At 37.4% G+C, this 24762-nt stretch overlaps 1 protein-coding gene across 1 annotated transcript in view; it reads right to left on the bottom strand.

The window, feature by feature from the left end:
* Positions 1 to 24762, bottom strand: part of col13a1 (collagen, type XIII, alpha 1) — a 125789-nt gene that overhangs the window by 76881 nt on the left and 24146 nt on the right. The window contains exons 5-18 of the mRNA XM_062058944.1: positions 24082 to 24117; positions 22514 to 22540; positions 20009 to 20035; positions 15645 to 15671; positions 15534 to 15560; positions 12617 to 12643; positions 10059 to 10130; positions 6484 to 6546; positions 5352 to 5465; positions 5183 to 5263; positions 1634 to 1675; positions 1538 to 1555; positions 988 to 1014; positions 848 to 892 (exon numbers count right to left, since the gene is read on the bottom strand). Of these exons, the coding sequence (XP_061914928.1) occupies positions 848 to 892; positions 988 to 1014; positions 1538 to 1555; positions 1634 to 1675; positions 5183 to 5263; positions 5352 to 5465; positions 6484 to 6546; positions 10059 to 10130; positions 12617 to 12643; positions 15534 to 15560; positions 15645 to 15671; positions 20009 to 20035; positions 22514 to 22540; positions 24082 to 24117 (633 nt within the window). The remainder of the gene's footprint in view (positions 1 to 847; positions 893 to 987; positions 1015 to 1537; positions 1556 to 1633; positions 1676 to 5182; positions 5264 to 5351; positions 5466 to 6483; positions 6547 to 10058; positions 10131 to 12616; positions 12644 to 15533; positions 15561 to 15644; positions 15672 to 20008; positions 20036 to 22513; positions 22541 to 24081; positions 24118 to 24762) is intronic.

Here is a 24762-nt window from a genome sequence, read left to right as displayed (position 1 = left end):
CGGTCACATCTAATTTAGGGAATAAATACTGTATGTTGGATTATCCCTTCAGACGAGGGCTGTCCTAGCTATTTTTAAACATGAACGGATGAAGCCTGCCTGGGAATCTGAGGTGTAACATCTTTTATGAAAACCTGAACAAGTCCAGTTGCGATCGATTCACCACCTTGAGAATACAATGGTCTAGCTCGATGAGACAATTTTTACAGACAGCTTACGACCCAACTAAATAAAAGGCAAAGTCTTACTTTGACATTACATTTACTCATTTATCTGTTGAGTTTCTTAATGTGCCACCATTTGTCACCAGTTTCTAAAATATCAACCTTGACTTTTACAGTAGCAGGAAGTTGTTGTTGGTGATGTTCTGTTAAATTTGAGGGTTTCTTATGTGACACAAATAGGTCATGATCTACTAAAGGTTTGCGTGTATTAAAACATGTGCAAACTTGATAGCACGCAAAGATTATTTACTAAATTTGTGCGCAGAGAATTGCGTCTCATAAATGAGCAAAATAGCAAGCACAATCCATTCAGCAGGTATGTCTTCATGTTAAGGATGGGCACTATTTTTGGGTAGTTTTATAGGTTTCGACCGGAAATGGTATTGTATCTCCCAGAGAATGCATCCCTTTTGAAGGACTCTTTCACATGAATCAAATTTTTAGCATGTAAACACTAGGACACAGCAGCGGTAAAGATCGACTGGGCTTCTCAGCTAGCTCATCAGCCGATCGCCGATCAATTAACCAAGCCAAAAAGCGGCCCCGATTTGATCCCTTGATCAATGTTTTGACCTTATGAATATTATATCAATATAATGCATAAATCATTTAATTTTCCATACCTTTGGGCCTTCAGCACCTGAGGGGCCAATATCTCCTCGATCACCCTGTGGACAGACAGACATTTATGAAGCCCACATTTTCTTTAATCAAAACCTGAAATGCATGCATTATTATTTTGTGATATGCATAATTAGCTCACCTTCTGCCCCGACGTACCTGGCTCACCCTGAAGTAAGAACCCAAAGTACATTCAATGATTTTAAAGTTTATTTTAAACTGTCAGTGTGACACATACAGTAGTGGCAGCTACTGGATACAGACAAGCAAACTGTATGTCATGTATTTGTTTTCTAAGTCAATAATATGGTTGTTACCACGAGAGCAGTAGTTGTCAAACTTTTTTCACCAAGTACCAATTAAGAAAAAACCTGGCTCTCCAAGTACCACAATAATGACCAACATTAAAATACAGTAGCATAGTAGGCCCAAGTATTGACTAAAACCAAAGCAGATGTTTTATTATTATTACTTAAGTATATTTAATATTTGTGGCCACTGTAACAACACACAGTTTAAATAGGTACACTGTGTTTGAATATAGGAAAATCAAACAATGTACTTTGATCAAGTGATTCTTTGGCGTACCACTAGATGGAGCCCGCATACCACTACCACAGTTTGAGAATCACTGCACGAGAAGCATCAGTAATCTGAAAAATTTTAAAACTTAAGAAGATTAATTCACTTACCTTTAATCCTGTTAAAAGCTGCAGACATAAATACATGATCAGTGTTACATCAACTACTCTTCATTTAAAAAAATGCAAGACGGAAGAGAATCTCACCCTTGGGTCTTTTCCTGGTTTTCCTGCTTCTCCTGGCTTACCCTGTGGCACATAATTAATCAATAAAATATTGTGTAAACCTCAAGTAGCACCCCTGAACGCCCCTTAGATTGCTTGTATGCAGTAAACAAAACAGAACTAGCAATGAGGTTAATTACACAGTGGGAATACAAAAAGGCCATGCAGTCAAAATTTAAAAGATTAAAGAGATAAACACACCAACATATACAGTATGAAAACTATCACCACTACGGGAAATAATAAACAACAACATACGTAACAAAAGACATGTAATATTAACAACTATTAAAAGCTGTGCTCCAAATCATGCTAGGAACCAGGAAAGAAGAACTCCCAGCAACGCTGTAATATGTTTGAACAATCTTAGCATATGTTGTTATTTTTGGGCAGTAAGGACTAGGGATGTTCCAATCACGGTTTTATGCTGCCGATTTGATATGATCTTCTATGAGTGAGACCAGCTGATACCAATTACATGCATCAACTGTAAATGTCTTTGTGTTTACCATATCAACACAATATTTGTATTAGTTCCTTATTCTCTTTTATCACATACAAATGTTTGTGCAAAACAAAGTCGATTGTACCCAATAACTAAAAAAAAAAAAAATACGATCTACTACTCATTTAAATCCTAAAGGTTTTTGCCCTCAAAGTTTACCTGTGTTTAGGGAATAATTCTTTGAATTTGTAATCATTAACAAAAATGACAAAAACGGATAAAGTATGTATTTTGTATTTACATTTTTCTTGTAAAGTAATTTTGTGGCTGCTGTCAGTGAAAATTGCTCTCTAAATATATTCAGTATATATATATATTTTTTAAAGGAGTTTGTGCAGCCATCCCTAATTGACATGAGATGCATCTGTCATCTGGTCCAGCTGGCCACAGAATGTGGCATTAGGGGGACGGCGTGGCGCGGTTGGGAGAGTGGCCGTGTCAGCAACCTGAGGGTTCCTGGTTTGATCCCCACCTTCTACCAACCTCGTCACGTCCGTTGTGTCCTTAAACAAGACACTTCACCCTTGCTCCTGATGGGTCGTGGTTAGGGCCTTGCATGGCAGCTCCCGCCATCAGTGTGTGAATGGGTGAATGTGGAAATAGTGTCAAAGCGCTTTGAGTACCTTGAAGGTAGAAAAGCGCTATACAAGTATAACCCATTTACCATTTATCTACGCCAGCCTATTGAAGACATCCTCAGTAGTTTTTTAAGCTCACTTTGACATCAGGTAAGCATATTGATATGCCGCATGTTACACTTGCACATAAGTTAAAAGAGAGCCTCTGTGCCACAATTTGACAGTTATTGGATGTCATTTTGGTTCTCTGGCTTTTCATTATTTAACAATTTCTTTCCTATTTTTTTAAATTTATTATTTTTTTTACTTTTCTCAACTTTAGTGCCAAAAATTGTGAAATCTTCAAAGAGTTTGTAGAGTTCACTGACTCAGAAACTCTCCCTCTTCCTCTCCCAGGCTCTGAAACCACTGGCAGAGTTCAATGTTATGTTACAGGTCAGCCAGCCTTTTAAAAGATAAACTTAAATAATTATGATAATAAATAATGCTGTTATCATCATTTTTTTTATAACTGATAATCCATCACATGTTTCTAGGCTGGAGGAGTGATTGTTCATAGGCTGCACCAGGAGATGACCAGCCTGGTGAGAAGATTAATGGGAAGATTTCTCCCTGCCAGCCTTATTGCTTATGTCCCACTGAAGGACATCAAGTTCAAGGATGCCAGACTACAGTTGCCAGACAGCGAACTCTTTGTTGGAGCAGCTGCACAAAGCCTCTTAGAGGACAACATGGATGAACTTTCCTCCTCTGTCTCAATGATGATCAAGTGAACATTATGATTATTGTGTTATCCAAATCAGCTTACCTCCTAAGAGCTAACTAACTGATATCCCATCATACAATGGCTGTAATTTTTGATCTGATCATGTGTCACAGGGCAGTGAGAGACTTCTGAGTAGGTGTGACCACAAAGATGATGACTGCATTCCCCCTCGACAACATCATCCTCCAAAACCTGACTGTGTTGGACCCAGAGTCACGGCATCAATTTTCCCCAAACTCAGGTGCATCCCCTTTTTTAATTGATGGCGGTAGTTGTTTAATAATCAACTTCAGAAGTTATAGAGGATAAGACCAGAGAAAGTAATTATATCCCCAGCTCACTTGTGCTTAATTGGCTCATTTTCATTTGCAGTTATAGAGCTAGGGAAAAGTCTGTCGCAGCTGTGGTTGGACCTGGATAGCCTTAGGGAAGAAGTTAAAGTTAAAGTACCAATGATTGTCACACACACACTAGGTGTGGTGAAATTTGTCCTCTGCATTTGACCCATCCCCTTGTTCACCCCCTGGAGTACTGGAGTACCAAGTGCTTGGCAGGGAAGATCTTCCTCAGGAAGCAAGGATTGACAGGTTTTGGGCCATGCTAGGGAGAGATGGAAGATTCCAGACTCTGGTGCATTTGATGAAGGCATTTTTGTGCGTGACACACAGCAATGCATCATCAGAGAGGGTGTTCAGCGTGGTTAGAAAGATAGTGACAGAGAATAGAACTAGGACGGACAATTCAACCCTTAACTCACTCCTTTCCTGCAAATTAAATTTCACAGGTGCTGCCCATACCATAGCAGTGATTAAAAATCCCTCATTGACATTATCATTAGACATTTACAAAAATAAAATAAAAAATAAAATACAAATGAACAATAGTGTCACAGTGGCTTACACTTGCATCGCATCTCATAAGCTTGACAACACACTGTGTCCAATATTTTCACAAAGATAAAATAAGTCATATTTTAAGTCATTTAATAGTTAAAACAAATTTACATTATTGCAATCAGTTGATAAAATATTGTCCTGTACAATTATAAAAGCTTTTTACAAAAATCTACTACTCTGCTTGCATGTCAGTAGACTGGGGTATATCCTGCTGATATCCTATGTATTGAATGAATAGAGAATTGTTTTGAATCGGAAAAATATCGTTTTTGAATCGAGAAACGCGTTGAATCGAAAAAATAGATTTATAATGGAATCGTGACCCCAAGAATTGATATTGAATCGAATCGTGGGACACCCAAAGATTCGCAGCCCTAATATATATATATATATATATATATATATATATATATATATATATATATATATATATATGAAAATGACCCCCAGCGGGCCTTTTGAATATCTCCCTAATTCTGAGGTCTCAAGGTTAGCAAGTATGCTCCACACTGTGTATGAACATACAGTTAGCTGTTAGCCGCCCGTCAGCTAGATCAAAAATAAATAAAGTGTCAGGCAGAGGGATTTGTGTTTGTGATCGGCATTTAAAGGCGTTGATCAGCCATGGCCGATCACATGCTTTTTCACAATAATCGGCCAATACTGATTCATGGCAAATCGATTGGCGCATCCCTAGTCAGGACAAATAAAACAATGACAAAACAAAACATGATTATTTTTTCCGGAGGTTTATGTTCTAAGCATCAGGATTCCGATGATACTCACTGGCGGGCCACTGGCTCCATTCAGACCTGGGTTACCTGGAAGCCCAGGAGGTCCAGGGGGGCCCTGCGCTCCTGGCTCACCCTGCTGAGAGACCTTGAGTTACAACCTTCAAATGTGGCAAAGTCCTTGCCACATTGGGTCATGATAGCAGCTAGCACAACAAACTCACATCACACTGCAAAACCTGCAGCCGGGGGGGTGCACAGCGTAAGGTTAGCTGAGATGCACGGCAAGCAGTTAGGAAGGCAGTTAGGAAGCTTGAGACTGAAGGTCCATTCTTAACCTAAACGGAAACATTTGTGTTCAAATGTTTTAATATAGAAATTCCCGACTTTTACGTGACCATAATAATCCACGGCCATGACTGTGTCATGATCCAGTATGTTACTTGAGTAAGCTATCACTTTAAATGGATCCTATATGAAATACCTCCTTATCCAGGCCCTGACGCCCAAAAGGGTAGAATAACATAATAACAGAAGCACTAAATTAAAACTCCAGATGTGAAAAATATTTGAAAATCCATCGCAGTGCTGGGAATGTCACAAGCTCAATTGGAAGGTGGTCTGGCTCAGGGCCAGGAAGACTGACTTTGACCCTGTTAGGAAATACTAGTCTGACAAGATCCTTATCAGCATTTACTACTGCCGGTACAATTGCTATTTCAAAATTCAAATTAATTGTATTCAGTGTAATCTCTTTACTAAATCCAACATTAATAAGTCTTGTGTGTGTTTTATGGTAAACTTAGGTCACGCTATACTTACTTTATAAACAAAACTTCAAATAATTGGATTGAAAGAAGTATTGCAGACAATTGTTGGGAGATTACACAGAAAATCCACATGCTAATTGTTTTTGTCTTCCTTAACAAGTAGAGCATCTTGTTACGACTTATGACTTAGTCAGAAATTACACTAATATGTACACATAACTGCTTTTAGCCTAAAATAAATTAGCTGTGCAGCCAAACTTTATTCAATCAATTATGTCATTTTTAGGCTCCATCTGACTACCGCAATTGACTTTGCACGTCCTGTCAATCACAGGGTACACACATTCACACTCACGGACAATTCAGAGACACATCTGGTGTTATTCAAATTGAATAAAGTTATCCATCGAATGGTAATTTTTTATATTATTGAAAGAAAAGACCTTTGGCCTTCTACGTCACTTAACATTCCTAAGCTGTCGCAGCCAAAAGTTGGTTAATTTCAGCGTGACTGGCGACGGTTGAGAGCAGCTTGCATCCACAGAGCAGTGAGGAAGGGACAAGTAGGGTGAAGAGAGAATTGTACCTTGAGGCGTTTTAGGATTAGAGGGCTTATTGAGGGCATGTTGCGCACGGTGATGGGCAACATCTGCCAGGGGGGCAATCACAATGCACAGGTGGCCAACGGTGCAAAAAATGGTCACAGGGCAAAGGTCACCAGGAGGCCACAACAAGGAACAAGGGGTTTAGGGGAGGGATGAGGGAAAGAGAGGATAGAACATAACGAGACAATGAAAAGCAAGGAATTAAGAAGGCAAAAGAGACTAGGTCAAAGAAAGAAAGGCACAGCAAACTATGGGCATGTAATGGCAGATGTGATGTATACATTTATGTACAGTGGAACCTAATTATGTTGACAAGGCTATCTTCCACTAAGGATTTCTATAGTCGAATCTGATTTATTCGATTTTGGCCGTAGTCGACGATCAAAATGTTTTTTGTATACTGGCATGTATGCTTTAAGAGCACTAATAACTAATGGGGATCCACGTAAATAAACAAATCTCATTTGCACATTTTTCACACTACGATAAACAAACACAGCAGAGACTGGAAAGTTTAGCGAGGTTCAACGGATCGGCCCCACCTTTGGCTCTGGATGGGTGGCAGAGAAGATGATCAAACTTGACTATCAACAAAAAGTAAACGTTTTAACGTTTCCGTAAGTGAACCTGCAGCAAGATCATTACTGTTGCCAGAATGCAGCATTGTGGTACAATTCAATTTCCGACAAGTTCCACCACGACTGATAGCAGGCATTAGCACACTACGTATCCGACGGTAGCGCTGGGCGCAGGTCTAAAACAAAATCTAAATCATGATTAATCGAACCGTCTACCTTGAATTCGAATGGATGATTATCCAACTCTCAACTACTACTTTACTTTTTGGACATCATTATCATGGCCAAAGTATGTCCAAAAAACGAACACAAAGTAATTTTGGGGTACGAGCTGCTTACGTTGTAATGTTGGCTCTGGGTTTAAGTTTTCCTCCATGACAACAATTTGACTGCAAGGTTGATAGTTGAATCAAACTCCACCAAATCTAAATGTTAAATGGTCGACTATTCTAAGACACTCCTACGGGGATATAAACAATTGTCGACATAACTGAAAACAATACGCTGGTTTGATTACATGCATATTTTTAGTCATATTCTTGTGTACAATATTTTATATTTTTACCTAGCAGAGCTTCTGTGCTAATTTAGTAGTTTATTTTGACTACAATGACAAGAAAATGTTTGGCCATGTGATATTTCTTCCGGTGGTTATCAATCTAAAAGAAAAATAATTGGTTACACATTGTAAAGTTGTTGTGGTACAATCAAGGTTAAGGCAGCACCAAGTAACTTTTTCAACATTAATAAAATATTTTCATAACTTTCATGGACTTACAACTATTTGAATGACACCTCTGTCATGGCCTGAGAAAGTGCGTATCACTTTTACTGGCAGTTATCAACTTTGAGGAGGGTGGCAGGGACCCTGCCACTGAAAAAACTACAAATGTGTTGACTTGCTTTACGGCATACGTCACTCTCACTTTCTCGATTCGTTAAAAAGACGGAAGTCAAAGCGAATCCCTGCATGCCGCCAAAAAACTAAAAGGAGAAGAACGGCTATATGCAATTATTGTTCACATGGCCGAAGTGCCAAAACAACCAAAGAAACAAAAAGTTTTGTCTGAGGAGACATAAAAGAAAAACGGAGTCTACACGGATAAAAGGACAACCGAGCATCAAGATTGCCCTGGCTTTTACTCGCTGGTGTGAGCTCAAAGATGAGGAGGGATTTCCAATTGATGCTGCCTTGGCTCTGTTCCGACTTGTAAGCAACTTTCCATGTTCAACTCAAAATGATATTGCTAAGTTACAATATGTCGGAAATTTGCATGTTAGCAATGAATAGCCACAAGCTAGATAGTTCGCAGTTTCACACTCTTTCTTTCAAAAAAACTCTCCCGCCGGTCTTTCTTTGCTTCGGACCTGCATCCGCCCCGATACATTCTTGGTAGTAGCGCCATGTTTGTAGCACAATCCAAGATCATTTCTTGATAGAGTATGCTATTTAACATCAGCATAACCATTAGAGACGTAATATTTATAATCTGTGCCAATATTACAGCAGACATCATGTCAGTTTGACGCTATATGCACTAGTCCTGATGGGAAATGTGGTCTTCTTCTGGCAAAACACTACCGCTTTGGTCTACTTGCGCTGCCAAAATCAACCAAAACAGAAAGCTCTTAAGTTGGGCTTTAAGACTGCCATGCTTTTAATTTGAAGCTTACTTTGCACTTAACAGTAAATGACCGTGTGGATGTTTTTAATGCTCAGTAAGTAAACAGTAGCAATGTTACTGTTAACCACTGCTTAGCGATAGTGATGACACTTTCAACGAGTGCTGTCAAATGATACTTTTTAAAAAATAATATTAATCCCACTTTTGAATTTTGATACATTTTGATAAATCACAGTGAATTACTTGCTTGCACAATTTAAACTACCTTTAAAAAAGACCCCACTATTTTGACACACATCTATTGTCAGATTGCCGTAAAGGATTTTTTTTTGTAAATGTTTTACTTGAGAACACTTATTATCTCAAAACTTAGCAACAGTTTTATCAAAAGTACTGTCTCCTCACTCATTTTTACACTGTTGTTTGCGTTGACCTGATCACTGACCGAACTTCAGTTAACCATCCGTAGTTAAGGTAAAGAGCATGTGCGGTCAAAATAAATTGCGTGATTAATCTTTGTTTATACATGGTTAATGAAATAAATATTTGTGATTAATCACATGATTTAAAGCGTTTAATTTGACAGCCCTAGTTTCGACATAATTTACACGGGTTCCACTGTACTCAAATTTGAAATTTTATTTTCTGACCACTAAGAGTTGGACGGTTAAAAATCATCACACCTTTTCAATAGCCAGGCCCGTAGATTGCAGTTTGGCAGCAGTCAGGTGGGCACCAGTCTTGCCACAAAGAGAGTACAGCAGTACAGTTTCAGTGCACATCCAGACTTACTGTGGCCAACTGTCCAACACAGGGCTGTACAATACGTCGCTTCTGTTGACATGACCAGCATCATCAAATCAAAACTTGATTTCACTGATAATCTTGTTTGTCTCCACTGAGACCAAAGTTCTTGCATACAACATGCCTACTTTTCACATAGAAACACAGGACATATTTCCACTTCTTTAGTTGTCAAGTTTGCAAACCCTTTTTTTGTGTTTCATGAGGTCACATTTAAGTCATTAAGCAAATGTAAATATAACACTTTCTATGGAAATATATCATATGTGGGGTTGAATGGAGTAGTGAAAGTAGGCAAGCTTCAGCATTTGTATATTCCCACCGACAATTAAGATTTATATACATCTTTCAAACAAACCTTGTACAAACCTTGTTGGACGCAACATGATTCAACTCAATGATTTGCAAAGTTTATAAACCTTGGTGAAAAGTGTTGAATGTTTGAGGAGTGCCTTGGTTGCATGGCACTGCTTCTCTTTGTGGCACAACATGGTGATGTTATCACCCCAAAGTGTTTATCTATCAAGGTGCTTGGGGCCACCCACAAACCTTCAACATCAGCGGTTGACTGGAGCGTAAGGCAGCCAAGGTTTTCAACGGAAGATTCTGCACAAATAGGCTCTGTACAACGGAGAAGTTGTCACTTCAGCAAGTGATAAACCATTAACCAACGGTCAGACTAAAGCGGGGTACACATGTTAAGATTTTTGAAATCCAAAGAGATTTTTCCCCTTCTAGTCCTCCATGCCAGGAATCTCATGTTTACAAATATGCTAACAAAATCGAAAATGAGGAAAAATAGCAACCACCATAACAACGACTGGAAAACAGGGAATGGTACCAATAGTGGAACTTTGAGTATTGGCCAATACCCATATCAATTTGATACAGTATCAGAATAACTCATAGTAGATACTTTTATTATTTTGTAGTGTGGTATGTTGAAAAAAGTTTGATCAAGTTAAATTAGTCAAACAGAGAAAAATTTATCATTAACCGCCTGGAATGGACTTTTGCTTACTTTAAGTACTTTTGATAGCCAGCTAATCATCGACTATCTAAAGAAATAGTTAACTTATCAGATTATGAAGCGTAGACCTCTTCAGTGGTTAAATTTAGCCATCGGCTTTTAAATTCAGCATCAGATATTTTTAGACATGTGCCAACTAACAATAAAGATGACTACTTTAAAGGGCTGTTTGCAACATTTGCAAAGATGTCTAGAGGGCGTTAACTTTCCAATGTATTTTAAGCATTATATCCCGCATTCTTCCAGCTTCTAGGTCGTAATGACGTAACTACGTACGTACGTAACACATGCAGAAGCATTAGCTTTGGATAATGTTAGGCAATGATAGCAATTTGAAAAGTTAGCGTTTGCTGCCATTGAATGTATATTTTATCACAACAACAACATGACTGCAAATTGTTTGTTACTTCTCTTGGACTGCATTTGTATGTGTGCACGCCCTCCCTGCGCGTACGTGTTGACGACACAGGCTGGGTGACCGCCATAATTACTAATAATTATTTTCGGGCCGGTAAAAAATGTTATTACATAAACTTAGTAATACTGAAAAATGAAAAGTTCAAAACAAATGTGTTCTATTAAACCTCTAATGGAAATATAAGATAGCCGGTTGTTCTTGTTATATTTTATTGCTTTGAAAAACGTAACGTGAGGAAGTTGCAAACAGGCCCTTTAATTCAGAAATATTTATTTATACTGTAATTGTGCTGCTCATTAGGCTATTACAAAAATAATAACTATTTATTTGTTGTCCATTTTAAAGCAAGGACAGGCAAAGTGCTGATAAAAACAGAAAATAATTTTTGTATGGAAATAAAGGACAGCCAAAATAGGAGCAATAAAAACAGACAAAACAACATTAAAGCCATCTAGCTGCCTCCAAAGGAAAATACAATTTTATGATGATGATCATGTGTTTAAAAAAGATGCACATATAGGTATATCGACAAAGTTTAGCTGGCAGACCGAGAAAATGATAGTTTAAGCTATCTTTCAAACAACTCTGTCTTTCCTCTGTTGATAGCGAGCTAGCCAACAATCTTACTGCGAACAGTCGCAGATGCTCCAGACATGCAACAAGCTTCCACTTTAAAAGCTGAATTATTACAGATGTACTGCCATTAAAAACAATATCCGCTTCAATGCTTTAAGGGTGAAATGTTTCCAGGCTTGCGATGTTTTCGCTCACCGTGTCGTTGCCAGTAGTAATTTCTCTTTTTCAGTTGCATTGGTCACAGTTCGCACCAACCCACGCATGTTCATTATATCCGGGAAAACACAAGTGATGACGTTACTGACAATTTTCGACTAATTAATTTATCTGCAACAAATGTCAACAGTGTCAACTAATCGTTGCAGTGTTTCTTTTGTCTTAAATAGAAATTCTGTAAAAAATAGCCCTCATTTGCATGTCCACAAATGTCTACTTTATTAGGCACTGGCTCTCAGGAGGATATGTGTGCCTGCATTTTCCGTAGTAATAAAAACAAACATGATAGTCAATCCTCTCTCTCATTACAAAATATTTCACCTTATCCTTACGCCGTCCAGCTTGTTAAGGAAAGGGTAGTCGGCCCCTCTACAGATTAAAATAACACCAAGCACAGACTTTCTTTCAGGATCTCCTCCCTCTCTTAGCAGTAGAGATACACATTTCAACATATTTCATGAACAATATCAACACATATTATACTGTATAGACAAATATTGTGAAATATTGTCAGTCCATAGTGGATTTAGTGTATGTAGAAAATGGGTATAACTGTCTCCAAACAGGAGTCTTATTTTCAGCACCCTCTAACAAAGGAGCTTATTATGTCCAACAACATGCTAGTAGTCCAACAATTTGCAAGTAGCCAAACCCAAGAGACATCACCGGAAATAACTGCACTACTCGCATGTGTTGGCCATCAACATCTGTTCGGCTTCTGCAGTAGTCTCTTGTCTTGCAAAGAAAATGCTGACAACTGCACAGCTCATGATCACCAGGCAACCATCAGCAGCGGGACAAAAAGCTTTGTGTTCAGTTATCAAAATCAATGATAATGACAACAAGTTTGAGACACTGTTTTCTTACCCGATGTGTGTAGTCACCACAGACACCCTGGAGAGAAAAGCAAAGTTTTAAACAGATGTGAGGATGACATTAATACTTAACCACACAAGTCAAACCACATTATTTGAACATAATTATTCAATTTTAGATCCTGAAGTGTGTCCTTTGAAGTGTTTGGAAAAAAAAAAATCACTATCTGTACAATAACAACTTTTGAGCCTTGAGTATTGGCCATTACCAATATTGATTTGATACGATATCAGCACGAATCCTAGTACATACTTGTATTATTTTGTTGTGTGGAATGTTAGAAAAGGTTTGATCAAGGGCTAGTCAAACAGAGAACAATGGTAGGTATGAAAAACACTAACCTGTTTATTATTAACAATCTTACACTGTCTTTAAAGAAGAACTGCGCTTTTTTCATTCACAGTTCTTATGTGAGACAAGCACACACATTTTTCTTTTTTATGCACTCTTAACTCATAAATAAACTCTAGCAAAAGTCAGCTAACAATGGCAGTCGCTCTATTCTGCCTATAAAGCTCTCTAAAAAAACACCCAAACATCTCCATCCACCTTTTATATAAGCTGCCAGTATATATCTAATGTAGTAACAGGCACAGTTATAATAACATGTAATATTTACATATTTTTGTCATTTTACAGACGCATCACAACGTTTGCTATTGCCTTTATCAACAACTACTATTAATAATGGCAGACTTCATGAGAGCCAAAAACGACTACTTTGGGACAAATGATCATCTAGAACATTGTTATTTTTTACCCTGAATATAAGGAGGATGAGCTACAAGTTTTAGAAGCTCTGTGCTAAACAGATCCAGCTTTAGGGAAACATAACAAGTGAAAAAATAAAATAAAATATGAACATAATTAAATAAACACTTACTGTACAAGTGTACAGTAAGTGTACAAGTGTACAGTAAGTGTTTGCTCTCACTGGGATGCCGACTAATGGGATGTTCATATCTTCCCGTTTAGATGAAGAATTAATCATAAGCCTTATGCTGGTTAAAAACAAACAAACCCACAAACAAGTGTCTTTTTGTGACTTTCTTGTCAACTCCAGGTCTAACTTTAGTGTCAAGTTGACCAACTTCTCAATTTATAGCCACAACCTTCTACTATACAAGTGAGATCCATGATATATATATATATATATATATAAATATATACCGGGCCGCTAAAAGTAGTTGGTCTGTGTTAGCGGTTATAATAACAATATCCCTAATGCTTGGATAATATTCAGATGACATGGAGTATCGCTATTGGTTTTTGGATGGTTTTTAGAGGGCTTTATGGGCGCAATAGAGTACTCCAATTAGCTGCATTGTTTGCCACGCCGTATTTTGCGAATTAGAATGCGTGGGAAAAAAAACATGTGTTCTTGTCTTACATCAATGCAGCAATGTACAGAGACATCCTGGACGAAAACCAGCGCTTCCAGTCCAACCTGATGGAGCTTGGGAGGTGCTGCAGAAAGGTATGGGCGAAACTGCCTAAAGAAAAGTGTGCTAAGCTTGTAGCATCGTATTCAAAAAGACTTGAGGCTTTAATTACTGCCAAAGATGCATCAACAAAATATTGAGCAAAGGCTCGAAATCAGGGGTCACCACCGCGGTGCCTGCGGGCACCAGGTCGCCCGTAAGGACCAGATGAGTAGCCCGCTGGCCTGTTCTAAAAAAAGCTCAAATAGCAGCATTTACCAGTGAGCTGCCTCTATTTTTTAAAATTGTATTTATTTACTAGCAAGCTGGTCTCGCTTTGCTCGACATTTTTAATTCTAAGAGAGACAAAACTCAAATAGAATTTGAAAATCCAAGAAAATATTTTAAAGACTTGGTCTTCACTAACTGACAAAGAAACAGATAACAGATTTGGTGTCCAGTTCTAAGTGTGACATGATTTATTTAAAAAATTGAGAGTTGACTTTTGTATTTTACATGAGTTATTATTTGTACAAACATGGTGCAAAGTAATTCATGATTTGTTAAAAAATGTTAGTGGCTAGCTAGTTAAAATGGGATATTGTGATTTCACAAGACTGTCTTAGAAGTGATCATTTGAAAATGTTAAATTTGAAAAATGTGCACTTAGAGAAAATATAAAAATAAAGTGTTGCATTATGATATTTATCTGTTTCTATATATATTTATTGTGAGAAATCATTAAGATGATCAGTTTTTACACAAAGATAAATATCATTAATTATTAATAATAACATAGAGTTAAAGGTAAATTGAGCAAATTGGCTATTTCTGGCAATTTTTTTACGTGTGTATCAAACTGGTAGCCCTTCGCATTAATCAGTACCCAAGAAGTAGCTCTTGGTTTCAAAAAGGTTGGTGACCCCTGCTCTAAATACATGTGATTTTTTTAGTTTTTTATTTCTAATACATTTGCAAAAATAATTTTAAAAAACCTTTTCACATAGTCTGGGGAACTGTCTGTAGAATTTTGAGGACAAAAATGTATTTAATCCATTTTGGAATAAAGCTGTAACATAACAAAATGTGGAAAAAGTGAAGCGCTGTATATTTTTTTGACTTCACTTGGAAAAAACATAATTGTGAACATTATGTATTTTCTGTTTTGAAACAGCTCTTTCCATTTGCTGCTCTTTGTGTTTCCTCCACCTCACCTGACTTCTGGTGTGGGACGGACCATTGAGGCACACGTGCTGCCGCTTGACAATCAGTAACATTTTTAAACACAGTGACTTCAAACTTTTTTGTATTTTGTTAACAACTCTACTTCCACTGGATTCTATGGCTGTTATCGACTAAAGTTTTTCAGAGTCAAATCTGATTCCTTAGATTTTATTTTGTACGAGCCCCGCCCCCAAATTTTATGGAAAATAAAGATCACAGCATGACCCGTTTCTGTGGTCTGATTGGAATCAACCACCACTCACCTTTTCTCCTTTAGGTCCCAGTTCCCCCTAAGTAAGAAAATAACACATGTCAGTTGGTTAAAGTTGTCTGGAAAGAGATTGATGTTGTATGGTCTACTTTTTCTGACTTACGGGGAGTCCTTTAGGACCACGTTGACCCTGAAAGAGAACAGCAACAGTCCGTAATCAGGTTTCAGCAAAGTCACTGCAGAAGTGAAATGTGAATCTATTCCTTCAATCAACATTATTGACATAAGACAAAATGTCAACGCATCATTTAAACCGAAGACTTAGCTCAACTAGTGTTTGATCGTGGTTGTGAGCAATGCCCTGGGGTATAAGCTGACAATGTGCAGGAACTGCTTGATTGATGAATACATGGAGGGGGTTGGATTTTGAAACATCTATTCCTCTCCAAATGGGTGACCCCACCAGTTTAGCAGCAACAAACCATTTTTAAAACAGTACGGCTAATATAAACCAGGCAGCCTCTCAAACCCCCATTAACATCTTCTTGATGTGATGAAGACTATTATATAGGGGCTAATTAGGGAAGAATAATCATAATAATCAACAAGCAATGTTATTTTAAAACCTTTTCCATGCTAGGCTAGGGTCACTTTAGCGAACATTTTCCCCAGTCTGCCCATCAGCATTCAAGAAACGAGTGGAATCAATGGCCAGTATGATGAAAGCCAGATCATCAGCAAAGCTGACATGACTTGAATCACATTGCAAGAAGAACAAAGGTTGTTTGTCCTCAAAATATGTTTACAATTAGCACACAGTGAATATGTGTGCATGATTACACGATTCTATCCCGTAATACCCCAGAAATATTTATGCTGGAACGAAAGGGACAGGCGATATACCACAGGCCAAGTGGAAAGTACAATAGCTGTGTCTCAATTTGGCAGCTGCACCATTCGCAGTGCGTGTTTGTGGGGTGCTGACATCATCTCGGTGCCTGAAGGCTGTCCCAATTCAAAAAGCTCAGTGTCCTTCGAATCTTGCCGCCAAATTTGTCCTATTCTCCCATTAGCAACAAGTGTGCATGTGGTGTATCGTTTGTGTCCTTTCATATCCCAAAATCCTTCACGTGCCCAGCTCTTGAAAAATATTTTCAACATGGCGGCGCTATGCAGAGAGGAAGAGCAACTTTAAAATGTAAGTAGAGCTTTATTTATTAATTCAAAACATCTAAAATCAGAGATGTTACAGTCTATAAACTTGTGTTAAAATACAAGACCTCGACTATCGTAATGTTGAGCAACCTCTTTGCTCTTCACTCTTGAGTCCTCTCTTTACCCAAAGAGAGAGCCTCATATTCGAACATTGCAGGCGGATTCGTGCTGGAGCTTTTTTCAATGTTTGGAAGTAAAAAACTTTACATTTTTTCTTCACATTTTTATACCTAAATAGCTTGACTTATGTCTTATTATATGTCTTTTTAAAGCAGGACTCAAATAATTGATCTTTTGGAACTATTTGTTAATTTCAAATCATATTAGTTGTTTGTACATGCTATGTACATTTTTTCTTATTAGAAAATGTTAACTTTTATGTGTTTAAATTACTGTTAATGTGAGTTTGTGTTAATGTATGCTCTGATGTTCTCTTAGGAATATGAGGGAGGAGATGGACTCTCAAGACAATTTAAAGGACAACAGAGCAAAAAGGATATAAAAGGATATATTAACACATACGCAGGTTTGGCTGATCATCTGAAAGCAATTAAGTTTTTTGCCTGTATACATTAATTTTAAAAAAGTGCTAAAAATACAGCTGTTGTGATTAATTTTCTGCTTTGATTGCAACTATTCCAAAATAGAAAAATATTTTCAGTGTTTCCAAATGATATTCCACCTCATTTGTACAAGTACAGTTGAAAGCACAAACATTTACAACAGGATAACATATAATAATATCTGAACAGACAGCCCTGTCGTTTACAAAACCGTTTGCTGTAACAATCATTAATAATGTAATAAATGACCGTTAGTAATTATCACAATATATTATTTGGCATATAAATTATAATAGAAACATTTCCAAATTTAAAGTTAAAATTTCAAATTAAAACCTATTTAAAAAAAAACATAGGCTCTTACTTTGGCTGCTGATGTTTGTGGTCACATTTTCTGTCATTTTTGGTGTTTAGATGTGTATACTCAGAGTAGTAGTAGTAGTATTCTACACTTAATACGCTTTAATAAAGTACTTGATCATTTCCTGTTCACAGCTGCTTACTCTTCGCTGTACAGTAACAGTTCCAGCTACACTTCGGTTAAAGTACACTAGACACTTATTCCACTTTTGTTTTGCTACATTACATTAACGCTAGCTTAGCTGTTAGAATGGCTTCTTGACTTCTGCTCTCTCTGGCTTGGATCGAGCTGTAGCTTTTTTTTGCTTTTCCTTGTCCTGCAGGGATATTTGTGTCATGATCTGGCAGCTCCGCTGCCACGTTAATGCTTTTTGTTGCAGTGCCTGGTTTCTGGGTCACCTGGCAGAGCCACCTTCCCGTACACCTGATTCCCATTTCCTTCTGACTTAAGCCCTTTAGTTCGTTTACTCGGCACCATCCATCCATCCATTTTCTACCGCTTATTCCCTTCGGGTCGCGGGGGGCGCTGGAGCCTATCTCAGCTACAATCGGGCGGAAGGCGGGGTACACCCTGGACAAGTCGCCACCACATCGCAGGGCCAACACAGATAGACAGACAACATTCACACACTAGGGCCAATTTAGTGTTGCCAATCAATCTATCCCCAGGTGCATGTCTTTGGAGGTGGGAGGAAGCCGGAGTACCCGGAGGGAACCCACGCAGTCACGGGGACCAGTAGATTCCTAATGGTTCACCCTTCCAGTCGAGTTCATCTCCTCTGCTTTGGCTCCACGCACGGTTCTTGTTTCCTGAGGCTCTGCCATGTAATCTTAATTGTATCCTCTCCACACTTTTTGTGTGTGTTTTATGCTTTTTTACACCTTTTGTGAACATACTTAGTTATTTTCTTCACTCCTTTTTGAGTCTGCTCTTTATTCTTCTTATTATTTATTCTCTGCGTTGGGGTTCTACACCGGCAAATAAGATTGTGACAACTTGTAAGAAATGTACTTTATTTGCCGCTATGGAGGCAAAGATCATAAACTTCTTTGCATCTTTGCACTGTTGTGGCACATACTTAAGCCGCACTTGCTAGCCACCTCTGTGAATTTGTCTGAGATTTTAGACAAAGTCTGTTTTTTTTGCTGGTATCGACTGATATCTGATATCAATAATGGATAGGGCAAATTTAAAATTCACTTTTTTGTCTTAAAGGGGAAGTGCACTTTTTGGGGAATTTGCATATTGTTCACACGGATGGATTTTTTTTTAATGCATTCTAAGTATTAAACAAACGTAAACGAAACTTCGCTTACAGCATAGCCAGTAAGAGCACCATTATTTCACCCATAAAATCCGATAAATAAACATTCAAAAAGCACCAACAATACTCAATTTACATTTCGTGACTTTAAACCGAGTATTGCTAATATTGTTATTATAAGCGCTAACGCCGACATACTATTTATAGCGGCAATGTGATCACTTCCGTGCGTGCCTATGTTTATATCATCAAGTGGTCTGATGTTTCCTCGCTTCCCTGTTCCCTGTTCCCTGTAAGTTTATTGTAGATCAGAAATCGTGCATCTCACCTAAAAAGTAGATGGCTGAGAATATAATCCGACAAGTTGGGACACTTTGACAGCCATTAGGACCTAGAACTGGCGAGAACGACACAAAAAGCGCTTGTCCCCCCCCTAACCTCCCACCTTATGCTTACAATGACCAAAATACGTACATATTAAATGTTACTATAAATGTGCCTGTTACTACATTACATATATACTAACATCATGTATATAAAACCCTAATGGAGGTGTTTGGCTGGTTTTTAGGGGCTCTACAGGCAGAATTGAACGGCTCCCATAGCCTCCATCGTAAGCAGACTTTTGATCAAATGTATTTAATATTTAGAATGCATTTAAAATAAAAAACATTCGTCGTCATGTCTTTCATAATGATTGTGAACGATAGGCAGTTCCTCTTTAAAGGGGGTTAGGTTTAGCTGATTAGACATGTAAACAATTGAGATGGATGACATATCAAATGCCATGTGTTTACTACTACTGCTATGATTTAGAAATGAAAGAAAATGCTTGAAGTATGCAGGGGTAAGTCCAGTCTGAAATAGCCACATATTCATATCAAGTGGTCCCAATTTAGTCCACTAAGCCAACTCTCCAAACCAATTTGTGGCTAAACGCTTCCATCTGTTGAATCTCTATTATGCCCATATTTTCACACTCAATTTTCTCTCCAGCCAAACTAAACAAGCGCGGCTAAAGTGACCTGAACACAGAGTCCAGTGATTGTTGAAATGTTCTTTTTCATGTAAACATTTTACAACCTGGACAGTAATAGTAATGTTTTAAAAAAAGTAAAACTTACCATGTCACCTTTAGGCCCATTCTGTCCCTGTGAGAAGATGAAGATGAAACACATTTTCATGTTAGCGTTGTAAAACCAGCCTAATAAAGTAGCACACTTTTAAGTCAGCATCCACGATTGGCTCACACTCATCAACATAAAGGTTGTCGACATAACTGAAATTAGCTATTGCTTCCACATTTAAACATTACATGCAACTTAAATATGCATGTGAGCGATAATGATGACGCTAACAACACAACAACATGTCCACATAAACTGATCAACTTTGTAAAGGTATCAAGTTAGAATTGTCCTACAAAAGCAGTCAGCCATGCATGTCGGCATCAGGACTTGATAAGATGGTCGACATATACGGGTTGTCAGCATGAACAGTGGTCGACTTAAATGGGTTCCACTACAACCACAACTCAGGATGTATTATTTGCAGTGGCGATGGGTAAATGACGCCTCATCGAGTGTGTGGAACTCTCCTACCTGTATTGACACTGCACTGATACTGTTTTAATTTTCATAATGGTCATATGCTATCTGCTGAATTTAAAAAGACATTACATTTGACCTGCAAATAAAATAATAGTTGTAAATATATATTTTTTTTATTTTTTTTAATGACTAGCTTTGAAAAAAGGAATATGAAAAGAGCAACTCTGGTCTATGAGCCAAATAGTAAACATAAAACATTTTTTTTCCATTAGAACAAAATTATCCAACAACTTTTATCTCGTAACTTGACCTTTATCTTAGTTCAATTTAGATCTATGATATAGACAAAAAACAATGTAAAATGCGGCACATCACTTTGTTTAGTACGAACCGTCACTTGAGAGCCAAAAGAGTTTATTCCTTATAACACAGTCAAACAACACAGCATGTGTTTTCCTCTTGAAGTGATACATACACACATCTAGACACTTGTGTTTCATAATGTGTCAATGCTTCAGTATAATTTGATGCATTACGCATATTAATCATAAGACGTGGTAAAACTCCCGACAGTTGGTATTATCGTTGTAAAGTAAAACTATCATAAAACAGTGATTGATGACTGCACTTCAATCGGTGATACCGCTCATTTACACAATCTAACGCGTTAATTGCTAGCTAGCTTAAATTCAGCAATACCGTTATAACAACCGTGATAATTTTGTTCAAAATAACCATGATATGAAATGATTGTATTGTTACATCCCTAAACACAACAAACAATAACTTGTAATACATCGGAAACAAAAAAAACCTTTGCCACTACATGAAGTGTAAGCTTAAGGAACATTTCTATTTCCCTGAATTTTTAAAAATCCCAGCAAAACTCAGAGCTTGGAAAAGAAGCCAAGGAACATTTGTGCTGAAAAACGCTTGTTCGCAAAAAACAGTTTGTGTTTTTATTCAATCGCCATATTAAAGCCAGTTTTTATTTCATTCTAACAAACTTCATTTCCATCATTTGAAAAATGGAGCTAAAGAAGATGAAGAAGTGGCTGAACCACTGAATAGCCAACAAGCTAGCGCATTTAAATGTTTGACACACGGCAAAACAAAATGGTGATACATTGTGGAAACTTAAGCAAGATAATAGGAATATGAAAAACAATCACAACGGGTCTGACCGCCATTCCGACAAATGGTACAATTAGCTTGGACTACTGTACAGGGACAACAAAGGATTTGGCGCGTTTGTTGCTTGAAGATTTGTTACGAAGTAGAAAAACAGTTAACGAGCGTAACAAAGGTAAATCGCATCAAATATTGACCGATATGTTCATTACTCTACATGCTGCAACTGTAGTCAGCTGCACTCAATTTGTTTAGTTAGCCAAAAGCCGAGTCAACCTAATGCTAACAGAGTGAGGCTAAAGCTAAATCAACTGGATGCCTTCGTATTGTCACTGCAAGCTCAACACTGATCTTAAAAGACACAATATATACTGTATATAATAATATTAAACATAATGAAGCTCATGATGGAACAAATTGAATGATGGAGACATACTTTGTATGTGTAAGTAATATGGAACTATAATGATTTGATACTTTGTATTGACAAATGTGATGTTTTAGACTGCAATTTTGTTCAATTAAGGACACTTAACACATTTGTCTAGCTGGTGTGCTTTTGTGTTTAGCTGTTGTGTAGCTGCTAGCTCCTAGTAGTGCATAATCTACCATGTTAACCTTTTGTAAATAACTTGACTAAAATAAAATAAAAGATCAAACTTGTGTGCTTATTGGAGGGCATTTAGATGCTAACTACCTGTCCAGCTTTGCACAAGTAAATTGCTTGTATTGGATTTATTAGATGCAAGCCCATATAATCTGATACTTGGTTGTTTTTTCTGATATCGGATCAATATCCGATTTCAATATCCCTTACCGATTACCAATATTTATTTTAACTGGCTAAAATAGTTCTTTGTTATATTTTCTGGAAATTTGGTGAGACAAAGGGCCAATGTCACCATAGGGTGTTGGCATCATGAAAGAAACATGCTTGGGGAGACTCACATGTTTGCCATCCAAACCAATTGGGCCCTACAATAAAAAGAAGACAAATGTATTTGTAAGCGAAACAGTTACAGTGTAATTATATGTGACAAAGATACAGTTGGAATCAACAATAGAATGATTCTCAGTCATTCAGGTCATGGTAATCCGCAAGGTGGAATCAAAGTATCTGAAAAAGCCTTTGGATTAAAGGTTGAACATCTTCAACTGCAACTCGATTACCACTTTTGCGGATGGAAGTAAGATGCTACAGGTCTTCAGTTTTGATTTATTTTACAGAAAAAAAATGTGCAAGATTTTCTTCTTTAACTCTTCTTCCTGGGTCAAATTGTAGGATCAATGAAGTGCATGTTCTGTCTCGTAGACAATAGATAGATATAAGGTCGCGCACCAATACAGAATTAGATTGAGGCAACCGCAAAATGTGATTTATTAACCATCAGACAAACTGTTTATATGTCTACAGTTGTGCCAATTTCAATTTCAATGTCAAATTATTTTAGGGTAGCAAACTCCCCGAAAAATAAATAATGAACACTTTGTTACCAAGACTGCCTGACCCAGTTGATAGCCACTAGAAAAGTAACAATTAACAGTATTCATGTTAAACTGTGGTAAAACTCCAAAAGGTTAGTATTACCGTTTTAAATGAAAATGATCTTAAAAAAAAAAAAGAAAAAAGATTGTTGTTCATAACCGCACTTCTGTTCATTTACTGGAGAGGCAATTTAGCGCGCTAATGTCCAGACAACTTTAATGTTAACATAAATACAAGCGGTATTAAAGTTTTTCCATAAAAAAACGGTGTACCCCAATCTTAAATTTGTATAAACACATTACTGTCTGAGCAACTGTGCAACAAGTATCGCTCTTAAAAGCCAGAACAGTATTTAATTATTTTTCTGCCTGGTGTCTTTTTTTATCTTACAGTATTTTATTTTTTTTATTAAATCTTGAATGTTTTTCAGTGAGTACTTGTGAGCACATTTAACAATACAATGATAATAATGATAACATGATAACTTTGATCACAACAAGCACAATATTAGCCACTCGTTGCTTCTTGTTGGACAAAAATGTGTTTTCCGAGCTAACTCCATTGCTTATTTTTTCAAAAGACAAAATATCACTGCGGTAAAACACTATTTAGAGTCAGAACACTAGAAGCTAGGCAAATAACTCTAGCAGTCGTAAAGCAGTAACAGCCAAAGCCAATGGAATAAATACAGAGGCCAGAGAAGCCTGACCTATATTGAGTTTGATAGGTGAGCGATCAGAATCAGTAGTTTTCATTCTAACTGTAGGTCTACAACGAGTGTTTTCAGCTAAAAAAGCGCCTAGTGTTTCTCAATACAATATGATTCCGTTTTTCAAGGGATGGTTGGCAACCCTAATTTATCTGTTTTTAGGCTCATCATAAAACAATAAAGACATACACAAAACAAAGAAAGGTGAAGAAACATACAGACTATGACACAACCTACAGTTACACATGTTCATTGTTAAAATTACCTAAACTTAAGTGATATCTGAGTCATTCAAACCAAAAAAGTATTGCTTTTACTTACTGGAAACCCTGGAAATCCTCTTGATCCTGGTTGGCCCTAAAGAAATAATGAGCAAATATTTCCCAGATCAAATGTCATTATATAATTCAGACCTGCATTTAGACTACTAAGGTAGTGCCCACACTAACACTGAGGTTTAAAAAAATAAACAATTAATCACTTTCAAACCAACGCAGGCGTTTTTCCATAAAAACTGAGAAAACTTGGAAAAACAGGGGAAGATTTTCATGGACGAGTAAAACTGAGTAATGATGAATCTATTTTTAAGGATTCTGATTAGTCCAAACAATAGCCAGTTAATGTGGTTTTATGTCAAATGTGTGTTCTTGTGGACATGGCCTACTGTAAGCATAATTGGTGTGTCTGGCCCACTTGTCTCCAACGATCAGGAACTTCCTCTATAGACTATCATGAAATAGAGATGCCTATTACCGTACAGGAAGAGTGGGCACAAAAATATATATATACTGGAATAAGCACAGATGACAAAACCAGACATCTGTTCTACTTAAGTTGGCTTTAACTGGGTTATGATTTCTGATGTTGAGAGGAAGGTAAAGTCATTATTGCCATATACAACTCCTGAAGAGGACCATAGTCTTCATTGGAAAAATAATTAAATAGGAATGTTGAATTTTTTTTCTTGGAGCAGAGGCCTGGAAAAGTGACATTGGTCTAAGA

This window comes from Entelurus aequoreus, linkage group LG09 (assembly GCF_033978785.1).
Source record: "Entelurus aequoreus isolate RoL-2023_Sb linkage group LG09, RoL_Eaeq_v1.1, whole genome shotgun sequence".
NCBI classification, from domain to species: Eukaryota; Metazoa; Chordata; class Actinopteri; order Syngnathiformes; family Syngnathidae; genus Entelurus; species Entelurus aequoreus.
This window is presented reverse-complemented; position numbering and strand designations above follow the sequence as displayed.